General features: G+C 35.9%; 1 protein-coding gene across 1 annotated transcript; it reads left to right on the top strand.

Annotated features, from left to right (window-relative positions):
- The first annotated feature begins 1,336 nt into the window (after positions 1 to 1,336).
- Positions 1,337 to 4,592, top strand: LOC111499767 (mitochondrial outer membrane import complex protein METAXIN-like). The gene is made up of 6 exons (XM_023151441.1): positions 1,337 to 1,593; positions 1,915 to 2,249; positions 2,429 to 2,505; positions 2,600 to 2,660; positions 3,317 to 3,491; positions 4,240 to 4,592. The coding sequence occupies exons 1-6, from the start codon at positions 1,437 to 1,439 to the stop codon at positions 4,422 to 4,424; spliced, it is 990 nt and encodes a 329-aa protein (XP_023007209.1). The 5' UTR covers positions 1,337 to 1,436; the 3' UTR covers positions 4,425 to 4,592.
- Positions 4,593 to 17,290: the final 12,698 nt, after the last annotated feature.

The raw sequence follows: 17,290 nt of genomic DNA, 5'->3' as shown, positions 1-17,290 counted from the left end.
TTTTTTTTTTTTTTTTTTTTTTTTTCTTTCATCTCTAGTCTCAATTGGAGCTTCCAAACCTTGAAAATTAAGAGTCATCTTGAGACCATATCCAAATGAGAGCTATATGAGGATAGGATGACTAAAAAAAGACTTAAATGAAATAAAAAATTACTACCTATACCAACTGTTTATAGTTAAGCGTGCTTTACTTTGGGCAATTCTATATCTGGTGAACTTCTAGAAATTTTTTTGAGATTCATGTGAGAGAGTACAAAATATGTTGGAAGGACTCATATTGGTCTTTTGGGCTTGGTTCATTACAATAGTATCAGAGCGGTACCTCTCCTTGTAAGATGTGGTTCAGGGACGAACCAAAGCGATGTTCGTGGAAATGTGACACCTGAGTAAAGCAAGGATACATGAATGAACCGAAACCACATCTAAATGAGAGCAATCGTGAAGATAGAAGGACTGAGAAAGATTTAACTAAAGTTACTACCTATGCCAGCAAGGTGAACCTTTCTTTTTGTTGGATCAATCATAGATACTTCATAGTTAAGCATGCTTTACTTATAGCAATTCTATATTGAGTGACCTCCTAGGAAAATTCCTGGGATGCATGTGAGTGAAAACAAAACATGTTGGAAGGATTCGTGTTTGTTTATGGGGATAGCATTCATTCATAAGAAGCAAGGAGTAAATAAGTGACCATGAATGTCTTCGAATTCTAATAAGAATCGTGGACTTGAATCATTACATCAAGTTTGCATGATCAATAAATACAATTTTGGGGACAATGGAATAAGAATAGTTTTCTACCATTGTGAGTACTCTTTGAACTTTTCCTTTCGAGCTTCCGCTTTTAAAACACGTCCACTAGAGAGAGACTTTCATTCTCCTACCGATGTGGGATCTCACAATCCTCTCTCTTGTGAGCCTAATGTTCTCATTGGCATACCGCCCAGTGTCACGCTCTGATACCATTTATAATTGTTCAAGCTCACCACTAGCAAATATTGTCCACTTTGACCCATTACGTATCCCCATCAACCTCACGATTTTTAAAACTCGTCTGATAGGGTGTTAACGTTACTTTGAAAATTTCACAGTTATTTTTTTAATATAAGAATATTTTTTATTTTTTTAAAAAAATTGAATAGTATTAATAAAACTTCTTAAAATAAGTTTTATTTTTTTAAATAAGATATATCACGATATTATTAAAAAAAATAGTTATTATTTATTTTTATTTTTTCAGGGGAATTTAGTTTTTTAAAAAACGATACAAAACATGTCATATTGGACTTTAAGGGGGAAAAAAAATCCAAAAAAGACTCGCAAAAATCATCGTTATGTTTTAGGACATAGAAGCCGGTTCGTCTAATCGGCTACTAAAACCCTTCGACCTGAACCTAATTCACTGTAGTTGCAGAGATTTTAAGTTGGTGGAGCAAATGAGTGGAAGAGGAGAAGGAGATTTGACTCTGGTCGTGAGGAAACCGTGCTTCAATTTGCCCACTGGATGCCCAGATTGCTTGCCCGTTTATTTCTATCTAAAATTGGCCAATATTCATTTTCACTTGGATTTCAATCTCATCTACCCCGAGTCTGGTAATCTCCCATGTCTACTATGTCTTTTTTCCTCCCTTTCTTTTGTTCTTGCATTTGTTTAGTTATTTGCGGTGTTGATCTTATGGTTTGGTGAAATTGTGGAAGTTGAAATCGCAGTAGGGCAATTTACGGTTCTTTTCGTAGAGACACTACCATTTTATTCGGCAGTGTCTGTATTCGTGTGACTAGATTGGTTGTGTTTACAGTTCTTCAGTCTGGTCATTGATTCTGGTTCAACTAGTTGCTGTAGGATTTAGATAATACCTGTTTCGTTTTCAGCGAATTAACTAGTACGGTATCTGTTTTTTTTTTCTTTGGCAGATATAATACCTTATGTTGAAACTGGTAATTATGTGGCGTACAATAATGAGAGGGGCGGGGTCATTGAGTGTTTAAAACAGGATAGTATCGTTGATCTCGATACTGAGTTTCACTCAGTTCCAGAATGGGTATCTGCAAAATCTATGGTTAGTTCATGGCTTGCTGATGCTTCCATATACGAGCTTTGGTTGGGAACTGATGGTGGTTCAGCTCAAAAGGTCTATTATTCTGACCTTCCCTGGCCGATTGGAAAGGTTTTGTACTTAAAGAAAGTATACTCTGTGAAGCTCCAACTTGGGATTAACAAAGAAAATGCTGAGCGAAGAGAAGAGCAGGTCATATTTCTGTTATTGCTTTTCATGTTTGTGGGTTCTAACTTGCATATGTGCTCTCGTCAACTCCTGTCAATTGATCATTAATTCAATTGGTAGAGAGCACAATGTGATCGATGAAGGACCTTTTTTCTTACTCTCTTTCTTGATATTACAAATTGATTGCATTTATTGGCTGACAGATTTATAGAAATGCAAATCTTGCTTATGGAGCTTTGTCAACTAGGTTAGGAGAGCAGGATTTTTTATTTAATAACAGGTGAATCTCTTGGGCTCTGGAAATCTTGTTGTATATTATATACTTCTTTAGCCATCCTAATAATTTGATAATGCATCACTTTTTCATTTTGCAGGCCATCTAGTTTAGATGCACTTGTTCTTGGGCATCTACTTTTCACTCTTCAAGTACTACCTGTGAGTTATTTTCGGACCATTCTTTGGTTGTAGTACTAGGAAGCTTCTTATTCTAATGAAATGCTAACTTTTCAGATGTAGTAACTCTCTTTTCCTAAAAATAATGGTTGTAACACTAGCTCTATTAACTTAAGTGAAATGGGGGTTGTAAGAAAATCTATTTGCAGTTTCTCATATGGTTTTTTCCATCTAATTTACATCCATATCTTGATCTTGGTTTTTGACATCATATGGATTCTTAGCATATCTAGCTATACTGATATTATTATTACTTTTATGCATACATGTATATTCTATGAAGAGGAATATACATTGTTAGAATTTAAGAGAATTGAGCATGTTAAGAAGTTATACTATGTATGATATGTTTGATTAATCATAAAGTCATTTCTTATTGTTGTGGTGCCAAAGTTTTTCTTTTCTACTTTTGAATCTGTCTTTCACCAATCATTCTTCTTAATGACACCAAGTAATTGTCTTATCCATTAAAAACACAACAATTAGTTGATTTCTTACTGCATTAGTTTCCATTGATTTCTTACCCTGATCTTTGTTTGATAGACAGTACATTATTCCAAATATTGCTTTTTTCCTTTCTTCTCAATTGAAATGGAGTTTTCACTCTGGGGATCTTGTTGGTATTATCTGTTCTTTAGGAAACATCCGTGCTTCGTAGTAAACTTTTAGAGCATAGTAATCTTGTGCGATATGCGGAGAAATATATGACAGAGTTGGTAGAAGTCGGTACATCATCGATGCCATCAGCTTCTTCCTCACGTTCCAGTTCAGGGGCTTCATCATCAACACCTAGAAGGGGTCCTTATAATTGGAGTAAGATGTTTCTGACTTTCAAATATATTTTTATATTTGTTATGAAATGCTTTTTTCTTTACACTTGATGAAATTAGTTTAGTGGACCATTATCTTATATCACTAAATCATTTTAAATAGTCCCTACTCCTTTATTCGTTTTTAGAGATATTCTATGGTTTTTATTTGTTAATCCGACTTTGTAGTTGTTGATGTTCTCTGCCATGGATTGCATGTATATTCAAATTCACTTTAGAAATATTCGGTATTATACTTGCATTCATCAACTTCTGTTGTTTCTTATATTCCCTTTCTCCTTGTGGTGAGGGTTGTAATTGGAATGATGAACTAGTTGCATATATTTTTCCCATTTTCCCCACTTGCCTAAGATGATATATGATCAAGCGTATTGTACCAATTCACCAATTTAAACTCACATCAACTATAGTCATATTGAATGGCACACACCTCAAGATAATGGCATTGTGATTTGTTGTGTATGTTTTGCAATATTCTCCCTCTGTTAAATTCTTATTTTATTCAACTTAGGAAATACAGTCGTTGAAATATTCAGTCTTGAAAGTCGGTCCTCTTTAGTTTTTTCTTTGGATAATGGGAAAATACTTCTATTTCAAGTTTCTGAGCAGTGAGCATGAATACGTAATGAAGTAAGATTATAGAAACTACTATGTGAAATTACTTTCAACTGCTCTAAGATAAAATCTGAAGTTTATTATTTTCTCAATATATTGGATGCATCATTCCTCAGGCTCGAAGCCGAAGACGAAGCCAAAGAAAGAAAAGACGAACGAGGAGAAAACGTTTAAAAGGAGAGCCAAGTATTTTGTAGGCGCACAGCTTGTGGCAGTTCTACTTTTTCTCACTCTCATGGGCAGAGGTGATGATGCTGAAGTGGAGCTGGATGATGATGAAGGCTATGATTACAGTGATTGAAGTATTCTTGAATTTCTACATTTTTGGAAGAGATGACAACGCCAGTAGCTCTTTGAGGAGGAGGATAACTTTTACTTTCATTTTTTACTTTCACCAAACATTTTGGTAGTTGACATCAACATATTTTAAATGGAAGAGAAATAAAAGTGTCTGCCTTTCTTGAAATTTTGAAGAGGTCTTCTGATCATTTGTCTGATTCTCACAAGTACTGTTTCCATTATTTGATTCGTTTCAATAACTTCCCTTGCAGCTCTTCTACTCAAGTGTCAAATTTGACCTTTTAGTCTTCCATGTCAATCTGATCTCTCTCAATTATGTTTCTGAAGTTGATGTGCTCTTGACAAAATAAGCACTTCTTTATTTTTAGCAATGACCAACGCTGAATTATGGTCGGATTATGAATCACTATGTGCCTAATTATCTTTGGACTTTCTCTTTCGGGCTTCCTCTCAAGGTTTTAAAACGCATCTATTAGAGGGAAGTTTCCAGTGCTTTGTTCTCTTTCCCAACCAATATGGGACATCACATACTACCACAATCTTATCAAGATACCCATGAATTCCATAATTTGTCAACGTACAAACGTGTTTGGGGCATGACTAAAATTCAGAAGTGTTAAGGATAGTTGAACGTTCATTATAAGGCAAATATCTAGATATTTGTCTTACATTACGGGTTACCATATTTGCCCTCTTATTAAATGCAAATATATTGTATTCATTTATTATTCTTTCCTTTTATCGCTATTTCCTTATTATTTGTAATTTACCTTATTTCTGTATTCTGTAAATGATTATAAATAAGAGAATTCTCACCACCATTTGGGTGTGGTGGATTAATCAATCATTCATATGGTATCAGAGCCCTTTCGGTTTAACAACCCTGATCCTTTCTTCTCTAGCTTCCGAATCTTGTTATCATCTTCTTCCTTTCAATACTCTAATCCATATGATCACCATCAAACTTTCTTCCTCCAATTATCTTCTTTGGAAAAGCCAACTTCTCCCTCTCCTTGAGAGTCAAGACATGCTGGGCTATGTCGATGGAACTATGGTTCCACCACCTCGCTTTGAACCAGAAACCTCCTCAACATTCAACCCCAAATATTTGGCATGGAGAGCAGCTGATCAACGACTTCTCTGTCTCCTGCTCTCCTCTCTCACTGAGGAAGCCATGGCTGTTGTCGTTGGTCTCTCTACTGCACGTGATGTTTGGCTTGCGTTGGAAACTACGTTCAGCCATCAGTCAAAAGCTCGTAAACTGAGGCTCAAGGACGACTTGCAGTTGATGAAACGTGGCACAAAACCTGTTGCTGAGTATGCCCGTGCCTTCAAAAAAATTTGTGACCAACTTCATGCCATTGGCAGACCCGTCGAGGACATTGATAAAGTGCACTGGTTCCTTCGTGGACTCGGCACCGAATTTTCAGTTTTTTCTACTGCTCAGATGGCTCTCACCCCTATCCCCTGTTTTGCAGATCTAGTCTCTAAAACTGAAAGTTTTGAGTTGTTCCAGCGCTCCCTTGAGTCCTCTGACTCCACTCCTACAGCATTCACAGCCACTAATCGTGGTCGCACCCATGGAAGTCACCCTGCTTCCTTTACCAACCAGCGAGGTCGTTTTTATTCTCACAAAAACAACTCTTCTAATCGAGGACGAACCCACTCAAGTCAGGGTCGTCGACCACCTCATTGCCAAATATGCCGCAAAGAGGGCCATTATGCTGACCGCTGCAACCAACGGTATGTTCGACCTGATTCTTCTCATGCTCACCTTGCTGAAGCCTTTAACACGTCATGTTCTATTGCTGGACCCGATGCTGCTGATTGGTTTCTGGACACTGGAGCTTCGGCCCATATGACTGCCGACCCATCAATTCTGGATCAGTCTAAAAATTACACGGGTAAGGACTCTGTGATCGTAGGAAACGGTGCATCCCTACCCATTACCCACACCGGTACTCTTTCTCCTGTTCCAAATATTCACTTATTAGATGTCTTGGTTGTCCCTCACCTCACTAAAAATCTTCTTTCCATAAGTAAATTAACGTCTGATTTTCCTCTCTCCGTTACATTTACTAATAATCTTATTACTATCTAGAATCATCAAACAGGAAGGGTGGTGGCAACCGGTAAAAGAGATGGAGGGCTATATGTGCTGGAGCGCGGCAACTCTGCTTTTATTTCAGCCCTTAAAAGCAAATCTTTACGTGCTTCATATGATTTATGGCATGTTCGTCTGGGTCATGTGAATCATTCTGTTATTTCTTTTTTAAATAAAAAAGGTCATCTTTCTCTTACGTCTTTATTGCCTTCTCCATCATTATGTAATACTTGTCAGCTTCCGAAAAGTCATCGATTGCCTTATTCCCGCAATGAACGTAGGTCGTCTCATGTGTTAGATCTTATTCATTGTGATCTTTGGGGTCCTTATCCCGTCAAATCAAATTTGGGTTTTCTTTATTATGCTATTTTTATTGATGATTATTCTCGATTCACTTGGTTTTACCCTTTAAAATTTAAATCTGATTTTTTTGACATTTTTCTTCAATTTCAAAAATTTGTGAAAAATCAATATTCTTCTCGTATCAAGGTATTTCAAAGCGATGGTGGTACCGAATTTACTAGTATTTGTTTCAAAACTCATTTACGTAATTCTGGCATCCACCATCAACTCTCTTGTCCATATGCACCTGCTCAAAATGGTCGTGTTGAGAGAAAACATCGTCATGTGACTGAGACTGGCTTGGCCCTTCTCGTTCACTCTCATCTTTCTCCTCGTTTTTGGGTTGACGCCTTCAGCACTGCAGCTTATATTATCAACCGATTGCCTACTCCACTTCTTGGAGGTAAGTCACCCTTTGAACTCCTTTATGGCTACACTCCACATTATGACAATTTTCATCCCTTTGGTTGTCGTGTTTATCCTTATTTGCGTGATTATATGCCTAACAAGCTTTCTCTCCGCAGCATTCCTTGTATTTTTTTGGGTTATAGTTCTGTTCATAAAGGGTTCCGCTGTCTTGATCCCGCCACCACTAAGCTATATATCACCTGCCATGCTCAATTTGATGAAACTCACTTTCCTGCTATCCCTAGCTCCCAAGCCCAACCTCTTTCCACTATTCCTATTTCAAATTTCTTGGAAGCACATCTTCATCATATTGATTCATCCCCCCCTACCACTTCATCACCGCACATTCCTCAATCCAGTACATTCCTCAATCCAGTTCATCCCCATGTGATATTTGTTCTGACCTTGTAGATGAGTCTGTGCAGGTTGATACTTCTCTTGTAGGTTCCACTTTGCCACCCTCGACTTCTAATTCGACCTCTATTGAACCTCCTGTTGATTTCTCTTCTTTGGGCACTCATCCTATGATCACACGCGCCAAACCTGGTATATTCAAGACTCGTCATCCAGCAAATCTTGGTATGTTGGGCTCATCTGGACTTCTCTCTGCTCTTCTTGCATCCACTGAGCCAAAAGGATTCAAATCTGCGGCTAAGAATCCTGCTTGGGTGGCTGCCATGGATGAAGAAATTCGAGCGTTACAACAAAATGATACTTGGACTTTGGTTCCTCGCCCTGCCAACACCAACATCGTGGGCTCTAAATGAGTGTTTCGTATTAAATATCTGCCCGATGGATCCGTCGAGCGTTTCAAGGCTTGTCTCGTTGCCAAAGGTTATACTCAGGTTTCTAGTCTTGACTACACTGACACTTTCAGTCCGGTTGTCAAAGCTATCACTGTCCGTGTTGTGCTTTCTATTGCAGTCACAAATAAATGGCCTCTTCGACAACTTGATGTCAAGAATGCTTTTCTCAATGGAACGCTTATTGAACGTGTTCATATGGAACAACCTCCTGGGTATGTTGATCCTCGATTTCCTATGCATGTTTGTCTATTAAAGAAAGCTCTCTATGGCTTAAAGCAAGCTCCTCGTGCTTGGTTTCAGCGTTTTAGCTCATTTCTTCTCACACTTGGGTTTTCTTGCGGTCGCGCTGACACGTCCCTTTTTGTCTTTCATCAGCAATCTAACCTTATCTATTTGCTTCTTTATGTTGATGACATTATTGTTACCGGCAACAACTCATCTCTTATTAACAGCTTTACTCGCAAGCTTCATTCTGAGTTTGCTACCAAAGATTTGGGTTCTCTCAGTTACTTTCTTGGTCTTGAAGCTTCACCCACTCCTGATGGTCTCTTTATCAGTCAGTTAAAATATGCTCGAGATATTCTTACTCGTGCTTAGTTGCTCGATAGCAAACCAGTTCACACTCCCATGGTTGTTTCTCAACACCTGACTGCTGATGGTTCTCCTTTCTCTGATCCTACTCTCTACAGATCTCTTGTTGGCACCCTTCAGTACTTGACTATTACGCGTCCAGATATTGCCTATGCTGTCAATTCTGTCAGTCAATTCTTGCATGCCCCTACTGCAGATCACTTTCTTGCTGTCAAACGTATTCTTCGCTATGTCAAAGGAACACTCCACTTTGGTCTTACCTTTCATCCATCCACTGTTCCTAATACGCTAGTCGCTTATTCGAATGCTGGGCTGGTTGTTCTGATACTCGTCGTTCTACATCCGGCTATTCTATTTATCTTGGTAACAATCTCATTTCTTGGAGTGCCAAAAAGCAACCTACTGTATCACGCTCCAGCTGTGAATCTGAGTATCGTGCTCTTGCCACAACTGCTGCTGAACTTCTTTGGGTTATGCATCTTTTGCATGACCTCAAGGTCCCTATTTCACAGCAACCCTTACTCTTATGTGACAACAAAAGTGCTATTTTTTTTAGCTCTAATCCTGTTTCTCACAAACGGGCCAAACATGTTGAATTAGATTATCATTTCCTTCGAGAACTTGTTATCGCTGGCAAACTTCGCACACAATATGTACCCTCTCATCTCCAAGTTGCTGACATCTTCACAAAGAGTATTTCTCGACCTCTCTTTGAATTTTTCAGATCCAAGCTTCATGTTCGTTCAAATCCGACGCTCAGCTTGCGAGGGGGTGTTAAGGATAGTTGACCGTTCATTATAAGGCAAATATTTGCCTTACATTACGGGTTACCATATTTGCCCTCTTATTAAATGCAAATATATTATATTCATTTATTATTCTTTCCTTTTACCGCTATTTCCTTATTATTTGTAATTTACCTTATTTCTGTATTCTGTAAATGATTATAAATGAGAGAACTCTCACCACCATTTGGGTGTGGTGGATTAATCAAACATTCACAATAAGCCTCGTACCTCATACCACACATCGCATTTACTCATCCCTCGTGAAATTTACACCTGTTAATACTGCAATTACCGCAATCTTAAATCAAAGTTTCAAGAAATACTTTGCCCCGTGGAGCCGAACAAACAAATTAAGGATGTAAACAACGGATATTTATTGTAAAAAGTAAGTTTAGTTTGGACATGATAGCCCATGCACAAATGAAAATTCACATCCTTCTTCTCTTGAAATAACACTAGGACGTCATATGAAGCTTGTGCGGGCCTAATAAACCTAACATTCAACAACTAGTTTAACTGTTTTCGAAACTCTTCTAATTCTAATTCTGGTGAAGCCATAGGATATATATTTTGGTAGGCCATCTTGCATCTAGACGTAGCTATTCAATTTCATGGTCGATCCTCTATTGTCGGGACAGAGATTTAGTTAGACTGTCAAACATTACATCATGATATCTTTGTAACACACGTTTCATGTCTATGTAAACTAGCTCTTTTGAATGTTCTCCTTCAACTATGAGAATGATCGTAAAAAGTGAATTGAGTGTAATAACCTGTTTTTTTTAGAAACTCGGAGTCACATATGGCTAAGTATGCACATAAAATGTTTAAAAGAATCGATTTTAAAATACATGGATAAAGTTTTCCAACTCGATTTACGAAGATCACACACAGAGGCAAATACAAAAGAGACTGCTAAACAAGAAACAAACATGGATACAATAGAAAAACATTGGAAGTTGACTCAAGACTCAATCTAGTGGCACAATATCACAGTCATACTTTTTCATCCATATAGCGTCGTGATCTTGACACGCTCACGACTAGCCTTAAGGATAATTCAAGCCTCATATTTATTTTTCACTCAGTTTTGTGGTTTCGTTTGACTTTAGGTGAAGTTTGTCTTCGCCAGCCGAAATGTGTTGAAATTTATGGCTCTAAAGCCTCGTATTCAATTATTTAATTTTTAATAATATTTTTTATTTATAATTTAATATTATTCATGGTATGAAAATACAAGTTTATTGATGTAATCTTGAACAACATGTGGTTGACATATAATAGTATCGTGTTAAGAAATAATCTAAAGGGTCTATAGTATGTGGATAAGGTTGGGTGCCGGTTAACACTATTGATATGATTCACTTTGTAATCTTTATAAATGATTTGATCTAAATTTTTCATTTGGAGACATGTGGGTAGAGTATCCTATATAATGGGTTTGTATAAGATTGAACCAAGAAATATTTAATCTCTTTTGTAAATTTATTAATGGAGAAGATTAATATGTCACATGATTATTGCGAGGGTTGTCCTTTAATTTGTATGGGTGAGAATAAATCTCGTAGTCAGTCGATTCAATATGCTTACCATTTTATTTACTTCTTTCCATAGAAGGAAAGTAGATTAATTGTTCTCTTAAATACTTATTTGGGGACTTGAATAATGGCCCCACGCTCTCATTAGCCAGAGACAGACTTGGTTTATTATTATATCATAAACAATTTTTTCATTAGAGAATCAGGGATACTTAGAAGTAAAAGATGTAAGTATAGAGGTAAAATAAACTTTAAACCCAATTGTAATTATGAAACTCGTGAAGAATTAACTTGCTTGTAATGATTAGATGAATGAACATAATTTGAACCTGTCGTGGAGTAACACAAAAAGTTCAATGTGTTAGGAGTTAGGGGTCTAGTCAACTTTTGTTTCAAATATAGTTCGTATTTGGAGAGTCCTATTCGTTGGGACTCTTAGCATTATTTAGCCTTTAAACCTAAATAGTTACTTAGAATTAATAAAACCGCACTTGAGAACCAATTGTTTATGTTCTCTCCTCTAACCCGCTGAATTATCACAATGAGAGTAACCTAAAAAGTTCCATTTTAATTGAAAGAAAATATTTAATATATTAAACATAAAAAAAAAATATATTTAATTTAAAATTTTCAAAGAGATAAAATATATTTAATATATTAAATATGCTAAATATAAATAGAGAATATATATATAGTATTTCATACATGAAAAAAAAAAAATGCATTTATCAATAAGAAAATTGACAATTATTTCCATTAAAATTTCATTGGAGTGTTGACGAACTTCTTAACACGCCAAATATAGTTTTAAAATTTTGAAAGAACGGAAAAAAATTATGTCAAATTTGTTGCACCGAGAAGAAAGTGTTGGGTCACTTGTAAATACGTGTATAGATAATAAATACATGTAGATTTATTAGTTCATAATTAATTAGGTGCATGACTTTTGAATAATGAATGGTATTAGAGAATATCTCAGAGGAAGTAAAAAAGATATAAAAAAACGACAACACGACAATTCATTAATTATGATTGAGATGAGAAAACGAAAACATTATCTGCAATTATTTCAATATAATTTAATTGGAATTGTGTGTTAAAAAATGAGGGAATAAATTAAAGAGTAAACAACAAGGAAAATAGAACAAAAATTAAATGATTACATGATATTCATGTAATAATGGCTAGTTGTTATTATTTGAAATCTTTTGCATTTTAAAAATATGTAATACCGAACTTATGTTTAGGATTCATATTAGAATTTGATATCTAGATGCGATACTCGCGTGCCCTTATATTCATGTGCATTCCCTACAGCATGCTCGCGTTACTTACTTCTAACTTTTAAGAGTGAATATTATTTCCACAAACCAACATATTTTCTTTCGGTATATTTTGTCTTCATTCACTTGTTTTTTTAGAAAAATTTATAGGAAGTCACTTAATATAGAATTGCTTAAATTTAGAGTTCTTATGGTTGAGCTGCTAAGGAAGAATGTTCACCTCATTGATATAAATAATAAACCCTAAATTTCTGCTCACCTAAATATTACTATCATATTCATGTGTCATGGTCTTTACTTGAGATGTTATTGTCAGTCGTACAAGGGTGTGTCTTGTCTTTACTTGAAAGATTGAAAAATAGAAGTAGCATATGACTTGAATATTTTAAGAAATACTCCACGAGTGACCCAATTATTGGAGTCAATAAATGCAAATACATGCAACTTATGATTAGAGACCTGTAGTTAAATCCATCATAGAGGTGGCCTCTAGTCTAGAATAAAATTAGGTGTGTAGTACTTCCCTACATACGACCTACATGTGCGACCGTGAGTCCTTAGGTAGTTTGCACCCCCCGAGGCCCATCATAGTCGAGCTAGTTGTCCTAATAATTCAAGTCTTATGACACAACCTTCGTATATCATGAAAGGTTTGATCATCGTCATCATCATCATAGTGTAAGCGTCAGTAATCATCATCATAAATGGGGAAGTAATCCGATGTATATGAACAAACAATATGCATGAGGTTTCTATAATTTTCATCTTAAATTATTCTTATGACACAACCTTGTGAGTCATTCACATATTATCCTAGATAACATGCATGCATTAGCTTTCGTACATTCATCATTATTAACATAATTTAGAGTTGCTTCTTAGAAAAACTATTCATCATTATGCATCATGGTATCTCATAAATGCACATCATCTTATATGAATATCATCATATTAAGTCAAATCATCATTATGCATCTTACATTATCATGTTATCATGCATCATCGTCATCATACATCATATCCATGTTATAATATCATTATGTTGTCATGTCATCTTGTCATCATATCATCATCATCATCATCATCATATCATCATATAACATTCTCACATCATCATAATCTAAATGACATAGGCAAGGGCTATTGGGCACGTGTCTTGCACGTGTCGTCATACATAAGGTAAGTCTTCTGACCGAGCCAATAGTAAGGTCATTTACTTGGTTGACCTTAATAGACGTTCTCCCTAAATTTAAATGTTTGAGTTCGTCCTTCGAGATTGTTCCAACAATTGTTGGCCCTATGAGAAAAATCATGTGATTTTCCTTAGAACTCTAGTTTTCTAACTTAATTTAATCTTGAATTGAGAAATTATACCTTATATTGGCCTCAATTGCCTTAATTAAGGTTGAATTCAGCATCGGGAGAGTAAAAAACTTAAGGAACGATGTCCTCAACGTCAAACCCGAGCCGATTAAGTCATTTTTAAGTTGAGAAGCTATACAAAGCCAAGCCGAGCCGAAGGAGTCAGCGACCACACACTATAAAACGTGGTAGAAGGGGGAGCTAATGCACGTACAAGTTGCGAGTTGGGGTGAGCCGCGGGTCTCAAGTAAGCTTACGGGTGTGCGAGTCGATCGTGGATTGCGTGTGCATATTTGGGCCGAGTCTATTAGGCTAAGTGTAAGGTGGGTTACTCCAATGTGGTTGTTAGTCGTACAAGGATGTCTGTACAAGGATGTCTTGCCATTACTTAAACTAGAAGTAGCACGTGACTTGAGTATTTTAAGAAATACTTACCCCACTATTAGGGTTAAATGCAAACACATAGAATCATGAATACAAACACTAACGGACCTGTATCAGAGAATCAAAAGGGTCGGGTGCTCAATAGTAGAAGGGGCAAGTTGTAGCCCATGCAACCACAGCAAGGCAAGTCGACGCGTCTGACGCAGTTGTGACAGGTACACTACCCGTCTTTGGTCATTTGGCTTTAGTATTATTTGATTCGGGTTCTACGCACTCGTTTGTATCTGAGGAATTCGTTGACTTAGCGCACCTAAAAAAGGAATAAGTACCTCCTCCCGAGAATCGACGACTTGTTTGATCAACTATAAGGAGCAATGGTTTTCTAGAATTTTATGAAACTTCACGTGTTTGCATTTAACCCCAATAGTGGAGTCACTTACCGAGTATTTCCTAAAATATTCAAACCACATGCTAAGAAGTAGCAAGGCATCCATGTAACAACTAGACATCGCAATTCAAGACCATGACACATGTATAAGATATATGCATTTATTTTCCTAAACTTACCCTAGAATATGAGGTTTTTAATTTAAATGTTTATTTATTTTTATTTAGTCCTTTATCCTGTCGTTTTAAAGATGTTTTCGAACACTTAGGTCCATGGTAGTGTTTTAAGACGAAGTTTATGTTTTATGATAAATTTTTAAATGTTTAACTTTACATATGAGTATAGACGATGATGACAGGCATGACTCTATGTAAGTAGAAATTTAGAATCGGTGCATATCTATTGTCTTGTCATTAGCTCACACATGAAATTACTATGATTTTTGTGTATTCTCCAACCCCATTTCAAAAATATTAATTTCATATTTACATAACAATACAATAATTTGCATATAACTATGCAGATCAATAATATTTAACGCTCGAAAAACAATTAAAAATAGGGATTAACCAACCAAAGAGTTTCTTAACTTGAAATATGATTTTATGTTTAATGAAATGAAAATTTCGAGCTTAGCTTCTCGACGTTGGGTTCATGTCGATTTAATTTTTGGACTTTCAATTTTATAATCTTAAAAGTTCAGAGACAAAACTTTCTAATTTGAGGGACTAAATCGATAAAACAAAAAAAAAAGTTAAATGGGTTTTAAATCCGTGAGTACATAACACTATCTCATAGGAGAGACTGGACGGGAGAGACTGGACGGCACCCTACAATGTTAGAGATAGATCTTAAATCATGATTGCGCATGTGTTTGCATTGGTATGGCCCCTGTAGTGGGGCCACTTACCAAGTATTTTTCAAAATATTCAGGCCGTGTGGCATATCAATTTTCAAGTAAAGAAAAAGCGCACTTGTACAAATGACGGTGGCATCACAAGTAGAGCCTATGACACTGTTTTAAATTATTTTGTATTTGTTTTTATTTCTCTGAATTTCAATACTATTTCGTATTTAAACACGTAAGATCATGGCCGTGTTTTCTAGAGAAAAAGTTGTTTTAACCGTTTTTCAACATTATGGGCCAACAATTATAAGAGTTATATGACGTTAGTAGCAACTCTGAGTACGTGCGTTACAATGTCTGAAAAGGAATGATAGCGTGACCTAATGATTTAAAGGATGAATTGCATAGGGACCATTAAGCAACACCTTCACATGGTGTATCAAAAGAAAAGCATGACATTGACTTAATCTATTAACTTCATGGAAAAATACAAACAACTTTCACTTTCTCATATGTGACTGCCAACCTAATTCCCCATTCCCCTTTACAATCAATCAAATCCTAAATTTCTCAATTTTTCAATATCTATCAATGCATGTCAATCTTTCATTACCCATTTCACCTATAACTTTATAGTAAATAATTAAAAATGTTTCTTATTTATTCAAATTAAAAATCATTTTAAAGTAAATTCATCATATACATTTATAATTGTCTTCATTCTTCTTAATTATCGTAATATAATAGGTTATACATTAAGGGTTTGGTTAAGAAATTAATGTATATTTAGATTCCACAAATAATTTTAAAAAGAAAAATAAATAAATATATTTTTGAAGCAACTCTACAACCATCAAACTCCAAAACTAACAGATATTATCTGTTTTTTTGCTCGTTACGTATCGTCGTGTCAAAGTCTACCGCTAATAGATATTGTCTGTTTTGGTCTGTTACGTGTCGCTGTCAGCTTCACAGTTTTAAAACGTATTTGTTAGGGAGAGGTTTCCACACTCTTATAAGAAATGCTTCATTTCCTTCTCCAACCAATGTGGGATCTCACAATTCATCTCCTTGGGGCCAGTGTCCTTAGTGGCACACCGCTCGGTGTCTGGCTCTGATACCATTTGTAACAGCCTAAGTCCACCATTAGTAAATATTATCCGCTTTAACCCTTTATGTGTCGCCATCAGCCTCAGTTTTAAAACGTGTCTGTTAGGGAGAGATTTTCACACTTTTATAAGAATATTTAGTTCCACTCTCCAGCCAATATGGGATCTCACTGCTCGATGTTTGGCTTTGATATCATTTGTAATAACCTAAGTACACCACTGACAGATATTGTCTGCTTTTGCTCACGATTTTAAAATGCATTTGTTAGTGAGAGGTTTCTACACTTATCCTCTGAACCAATATGAGATCTCAGTCATAAAATTTAGGGTAGGATAAATAAAAAAAAATTTGTAGTTGTATTGAAAATTTTGAATTTGGACAAATTTATATAATAATTAAATGTTGATTTGATTGAAATTAGTGAGTTGAGGGAGGTAAACTAAAAAAGAGTTGAGTATCAATATTGATACGATGATAGCAAAAAAGGAAAGCAAATGAAAGGTAGGTGGTACATACCAGTTGAAGTTGATATTACAAATAAAAACAGGTATATCTTGAACAATGGACTACGTTCTTCTCACTTCTCTGATCATCTCTCTGTAAATAAATCTATATATAATAGACTGTACACTAAAACTCAGATTGGTTCTCAGGTCTGGAACCCAATATCGTTGTGTTTTCTGGAGGGGGTTGAGGAAGGGATTGGAATGAATCTTTTGGGGAAATGGGGTTTTGTTATTGTTGGAGGGCTGTTGTATTTGGAGAAGTTTGAGAAAGAAGCTCTTGAGGCGTTGCAATAATGGGGGAAACAAACCACAAATATGAACAACCACATACACAGAAGCAGAAGAGAGAGATTTGCAGGCTTTCCCAAATGAATCACAACCATTTTGGGTTTTTTGGTGAAGTTTTATTG

The sequence above is a fragment of the Cucurbita maxima genome, unplaced genomic scaffold (genome assembly GCF_002738345.1).
Source record: "Cucurbita maxima cultivar Rimu unplaced genomic scaffold, Cmax_1.0 Cma_Scf00027, whole genome shotgun sequence".
Taxonomy (NCBI): domain Eukaryota; kingdom Viridiplantae; phylum Streptophyta; class Magnoliopsida; order Cucurbitales; family Cucurbitaceae; genus Cucurbita; species Cucurbita maxima.
The sequence above is the reverse complement of the archived record's forward strand: the minus strand, read 5'-3'. Positions and strand labels throughout refer to the sequence as shown.